General features: G+C 35.8%; 1 protein-coding gene and 2 long non-coding RNA genes across 3 annotated transcripts; 1 reads left to right on the top strand and 2 right to left on the bottom strand.

The window, feature by feature from the left end:
• Positions 1-1,596: 1,596 nt before the first annotated feature.
• LOC135714480 (uncharacterized) lies at positions 1,597-2,225 on the bottom strand. Its single transcript, XR_010518833.1, has 3 exons — positions 2,162-2,225; positions 1,846-2,086; positions 1,597-1,773 (listed from the first exon to the last, which is right to left on the bottom strand). It is a non-coding gene; the product is annotated as an uncharacterized LOC135714480 (long non-coding RNA).
• A 12-nt stretch (positions 2,226-2,237) lies between these two features.
• LOC135714478 (uncharacterized) lies at positions 2,238-3,691 on the bottom strand. Its single transcript, XM_065237854.1, has 4 exons — positions 3,611-3,691; positions 3,434-3,519; positions 2,274-2,881; positions 2,238-2,241 (listed from the first exon to the last, which is right to left on the bottom strand). Exons 1-4 carry the CDS (start codon positions 3,666-3,668, stop codon positions 2,238-2,240), a joined length of 756 nt encoding a protein of 251 aa, XP_065093926.1. The 5' UTR covers positions 3,669-3,691.
• A 1,286-nt stretch (positions 3,692-4,977) lies between these two features.
• Positions 4,978-5,484, top strand: LOC135714482 (uncharacterized). The gene is made up of 3 exons (XR_010518834.1): positions 4,978-5,127; positions 5,188-5,304; positions 5,369-5,484. It is a non-coding gene; the product is annotated as an uncharacterized LOC135714482 (long non-coding RNA).
• The last annotated feature ends 259 nt before the right edge of the window (positions 5,485-5,743 follow it).

Here is a 5,743-nt window from a genome sequence, read left to right as displayed (position 1 = left end):
TTGTCCGCCCTGCGCTATACGTAAGACTCCAGCGTGTTGAGTTATTCCCGTCTAAAGTACAGTGCTCACATTTTGGCGATCCTGCCAGGAGTACAATTCTGGATAATTGGACTGGCAGGAACCTGGCACAAATAATATTAGAAAATCTGACCTGCTCATGACGGGAATAACTCAATGGAAAATGAGCTTTACTGAAAAAAAAACAGCACGTGTTATGCGAGTCGGGTTGACCGCAATAAAAAAAAGAAGAAGGAAGAGAATCTCTTCTCAATAAATGAAAGGCCGCGGAGGTACCCGCATATAATCTAAACATACTTGAACAATACTACGAATGGTTTATCTTCCACCAACTTACCATATCATCAATGGTTTACAAACTATAACCCAACCATAGATAATATGATTTTAACCATATCATAAATCGTTTTAAGAGAGTCAACCATAAAATCAATAGGCTGTTAAGTATAATTACTATACTGAAAATGAAGAATTTTCATACATATTTTTTCAGCGAACCTTTCTTGAACCATTCATTCAATGTTCTGAAAAGAGCTGCTTATAACCATTGTGTTTAATGTTCGTATGTGATTTTAAAAGGAATTTTGAACCATTCATTTTAATTTATTTTTGAGGTTGAACAATTAAATCGAGAAGATTGATAATAGAGTAAATGAATGGTTTTATAAAATGGTCTAACCATACATTGTAATGTTCTATTCAGTTTTTTTTTATTCTCTCAGCTCTGGATAATAAAAAAAATAGATATAATTTTAAAAATTGATGTTTTATTTAACAAAACAGAACGAAACTTAACAGAAATGTGGGTTTCAGAACCCTTAACCTCGTTTGAACAAAATATTTTGCACTTTTTAGATTTGTTTTCGTTAGTTTAAAGTAGCATAAAGTATGAAATGCAAAAAGTATGAATCTTAACAATATTTAGGGTTTCTGTACCCTACTTCGGGGCCTCCCTTAGCTCAGTCGGTAAAGGCGCAGCTACAAAGCAAGACCATGCTGGAGGTGGCTGGGTTCAATTCCCGGTCCCGGTCTAGGAATTTTCCGGGTTGGAAAATTTCTCGACTTCCCTGGGCATAGAAGTATGATTAGACTTGCCATACAATTATACCAATGCAAAAATGGTACAGGCATCGAAAGCTCTCAATTAATAACTGTGGAAGTGCATCTGGAACACTAGGTTGAGAGCACGCAATAAGCTAATATGCGATATGCAATAAGCTTGAAATGCGAAGAAGAAGAAGAAGTACCCTACTTCGCTTTTAACAAAGTAATGCAGTGAAAGGAATAGTATGTAAGGTCATAACAATGGTGTAGTCGAGAATTGCTGCTTCTATTGAAGAGTTTCTTGTGGTTTATCTTGGACGCGTTTTGCATTGCACGGTAACCGCAAAATACCCAATAATGACTACAAAGTAAGCATTTTCGAGGGAGACTGGGACTACCCATTAAATGAGTAAACATATTACCCATTTATGAGTATTTGTTACTCAAAAATGAATACTTACTACTTATTTTTGTAGTTGTAATTACTCATAAATGGGTAAAATTTTACTCATTTAATGGGTAGTCCCAGTTTCCCTCGAAAATGCTTACTTTGTAGTTATTATTGGGTATTTTGCGGTTACCGTGTGGCCTTATTCATGTTGCTTATTTTTTGGGCGATGAATTTTCGAACGAAATGCTCATTTGCCACAAACGATACTTCCTTCATCTTATGGACTCCAAGCCGAAGAGCTACGCGTTCGGTCAGCTTTTCTGAAAATAAAAAAATATTTGTTTTTCATCGATAATAAACAATAAGTACAATTGATAATAAACAAAAGTTACCGTGAATAAACTTAAAAATCTTTGGGTCGATTTGCTCCCTGGCGGGGTACATCAACGAACCATCAGGGTTCTGTAGATTTATGAAACGTGGTGTCGGTTTGCCGGTACGTTTCAGTCTTTCGGTTCCGAAGAAAAATATAGCCAAATTGGCTACAAACAGACTGTCGGTTGACGATTCATCATTGATCTCCACAATCTTCTCATAAGATATTTATATTTCCGGTTCCGTTGTGAATCTCATCTGGAATAAATAATAATTATGTTTTAGGATAAAAGTTCTAAATAATGATATAAATTTTTACATTTCGATACTTACTGATGGAATCTTCTGTTGTTCCTTGAGATCCTGTAACTCTCGTGACAGAGATAGAGCCAGATCGTCGGACTGAACTTTAGCTCGCTCAGCCTCTTCTGTCCTTTTGCGAAGCCTTTTGACTTCTTTGGCTGTGTCCTTAACCTTCTTGTTAGCCTCTTGAATCATTTGGTCAGCTAGTGGCAAGCATGTGGCGCACAATTTGTTTGTCAAAACTTCACCATCCGGGACAGGATCATGTTCCACAATGTTCACCAATATGATTTGGGATCTTTCGGCATTTGTAGAACATGGAACAACAGCTCTAGAAGGGCCTGCCAAGGCATCTGCCACAAGTGGGGGAACACTTGCACCGTCATGCGTAGGTTGCAAAAGCAACACCTCCATTTCTTCCTGGTCGGTCACTCTGCAAGCGACTTCAGGCGCCGGCGTTGGATTGGTGCTTACTTTTGGCGATGCATGCATGGACAGATTTAAAGCTGAATCTTGCATTGTGACATCCGGGATTTTTTTTTGCGTATCGTCTTTCAGTTTAACTTGGTTATCCTCTTCTTCGTGAATGTCATCCAACTGCTGCTCATCCTCAAGCGCCATCGTAGATGAAGCAAGCGGATCTTGCAATTCTGGATCTGGGGAATCGTTGATTTGGGGATCATTTGCCGAAACAAAAGTGTATCCCGCCTGGGTAAGATGCTCTCCTTGACTAGCGAGAAGCTTTTTATGCTGAAAAGAAAGAAAACAGATTGGTATTACTAAATGTTTAACACCATTAAATCTTGTCTAATCCGGATAGGGCAACTCTCGCTTAACAATTGAAAAGGGCCAACATTTTTTTGTTAAAAAACATTTGTAGGCCCTTCACTTGCCAACCGAATTACGCCCATGCAAACCTACGACACCATCGGGTAGGGGCTCGTTCAAATATTACTTAACGCTAACAAATTTCGACCCCTCTCCCCATACGTAACAAATTTTGTATGGGAACTCTAAAATGCTTGTATGGACCGTAACAGTTTGGCAGACCCTCCCCCCTTAGAGTGTTAAGTAATATGTGAACAGCTCCTAGGAGAAACTCTACCCCTCCCGATAATGTTGTTGGTTTGCGTGGCGTACTTCAGTCAGCGAGTAACTGGCCTACAAATGTTTGCTTAAAAAAAATTATTGGCCCTTTTCAATTTTTAAGCGAGAATTAATGAATCACAATCTAGAGGTCCGCGATTGCTTCGAAAGTGTCTGCAGAATCAATATTCATTGTAAACAATCTTCACAACTCACCTCTTCCTGTATCATTACCGAATTCAGCGAATGCGCTGAACGAGCATTTGGATCCACATTTTCTGATGAATTTGGACGCGATTCACCTGTAAGAAAAAAGTGTTCGTCTTCGTTCAATACTTGGTCCAGTACTTGTGTTGTTACCGGTAGAATGAGTAGAAATTAAATTATACTTACGCTGATTCAGCTTTTTAACGCGATCACATTTCTTTTTCGGCGCAGGTTTCGGCGGCATCTTGCAGCGAGTCTTCCTCTTTCGGTGAGCTTCTGGAACAAAAAATGGGAAATGGCGTCGCAAAAGCAAAGATGTTTCAAGCCAATACACGCTAATACTGGGTTACCTATAAATTGAGTAAAATAGGTAGCTCTACGAGGATATTCAAAGTATTGTTTGTATGGTTAAACCACATTTAATATCTTTCATTTAAAGTTTGATGGTATGAATATTTACTAATCACGAGGCTGATTTCTGTGAGTGTGTAACCTCTTGTGTAACTGTTCACGATAAAGTTAGTGTAAAATTTTGTATCGTTCACGGACAGAAAATTGTTTGCATTGAACCAAAAAAAACTTTATTTGTATTTACACAAACAATTCCGGTTGAAATTATATTGCATTTTATTGTTTCGATAATATTTATTCAAATAAATTCAAAATAAGATTCTTTTTGTTTTCATAAGCCACTCTTCAACTACAACTATTGTAAAAATAACAATATTCTATTATCAAGCCAGCAAAAGTTAATTTTAATTTAACATTTATTTGTTGTGTCAATTCCCCGGGCCATAAATGCAAAAATAATTACCAACCATTCCCTCGTGAAAACCCAGACAAAAATGTAAACAATAACAAAAAATTTCTCGTTTCATTCAGCTCTAGAGACAAGTAAGTATGCTGCTGTTGCAAAATATAAACAGTTTTTCTATTTTTCCTTGATTTTTTCCGTCAATCTTATTTTCAGTACTGAGTACCAATGCTCCCAACGCCAGGAAGGCCGCTCCCACACCTGGACCCTACCTATCGACCCATCAACTCATGAACCGGAGAGATTTTATGCCTCAGAAAGTTTTTTTTTAATTTCATTGTAATTCTGTTGGTAACAAATAGAAAACAAATTCTAAAAATAATCGCAAATTATTAAAAATTGAATCAATAAACATATTTTTATTTCTACTGCGTATATTTTTAGGCTTAATAAAATAAATATGATTGAATCAACAAGAAATCTCTTTTAAAAACAAAACATATTTTTTGTTGACCCAGCTGCCAAATTTGACAGCTTACGTCAAAACCATAAAAGCTCTTGTAAATTCGAAAAGATTTTCTTTTTGATTTAACAATCCATGGGTTTTTTAATCAAAGATACTGGATTGTTGAAATAATAATGATTTCATTTTGCAGCCAAAACAAAATGAAATTCTTATTAAATTTACGTCAAATATTATTAGGTTTAAATTATTTTTTTCTGCGTGTTAGAGAAAATATATGACCAATGGTTTCGAATTTTATTATATAGAAAGGTAAATGGTTTGAACGTTTATCAATATTATTTTGTAGCAACGAAAACTCGGGCTTTGTTTTGATTTGGTTAAAGTCGAAATTAAATCGAAAAAATGAAGCGTTCCCGTGCTCCTCGAATGAGTAAACTTTTTGGTTTGAATAAAAGTGCTCCGGTTGCAAAAAGATCAAAAAAGGTAATTGTATGATACATCATGTTGGTTTTCAACTTACGTAAAGAAAATTTTGGATTGCAGAAGAACTTGACATCCTCTAAAGATTCCCCAGATATTCTCCAACTTCCCTCATCAATTGTCTGTGATGAAGTTCCTGCTACAGATGATATTGTATTGTGTTCAAATTTTGTGAAATCGGTAATTCTTAGTCAAACGACACATAACTTGATATTATCAAATACAAACATATATATGTATTTAGGACACCGTAGAACATCATGCATCCAACGAGGAGACATTTGGAAACATAGCCGCTCATGACGAACTAGTAGCAATGGAAAAAACATTATCAAGTGAAATGATAAAAAACGACAAGTTAAAAGTGTAAGTCTGGATGAAGGAATGAAAGAAAATAACGACCAACACGCAGAAAAAACATATTTTAAAAGTAATAATATTTGACGTAAAATCAATAAGAATTTCATTTTGTTTTGGCTGCAAAAAGAAATCATTATTGTTTCAACAATCCAGTATTTTTGTTTCTAAAAACCCATGGATTATTAAATCAAAAAGAAAATCTTTTAGAATTTATAAGAGCTTTCATGGTTTTGACGTAAGCTGTCAAATTTGGCAGCTG

The sequence above is a fragment of the Ochlerotatus camptorhynchus genome, unplaced genomic scaffold (genome assembly GCF_037179485.1).
Source record: "Ochlerotatus camptorhynchus isolate MF236.1 unplaced genomic scaffold, CSIRO-AGI_Acam_v1.1 ptg000651l, whole genome shotgun sequence".
Taxonomy (NCBI): domain Eukaryota; kingdom Metazoa; phylum Arthropoda; class Insecta; order Diptera; family Culicidae; genus Ochlerotatus; species Ochlerotatus camptorhynchus.
This window is presented reverse-complemented; position numbering and strand designations above follow the sequence as displayed.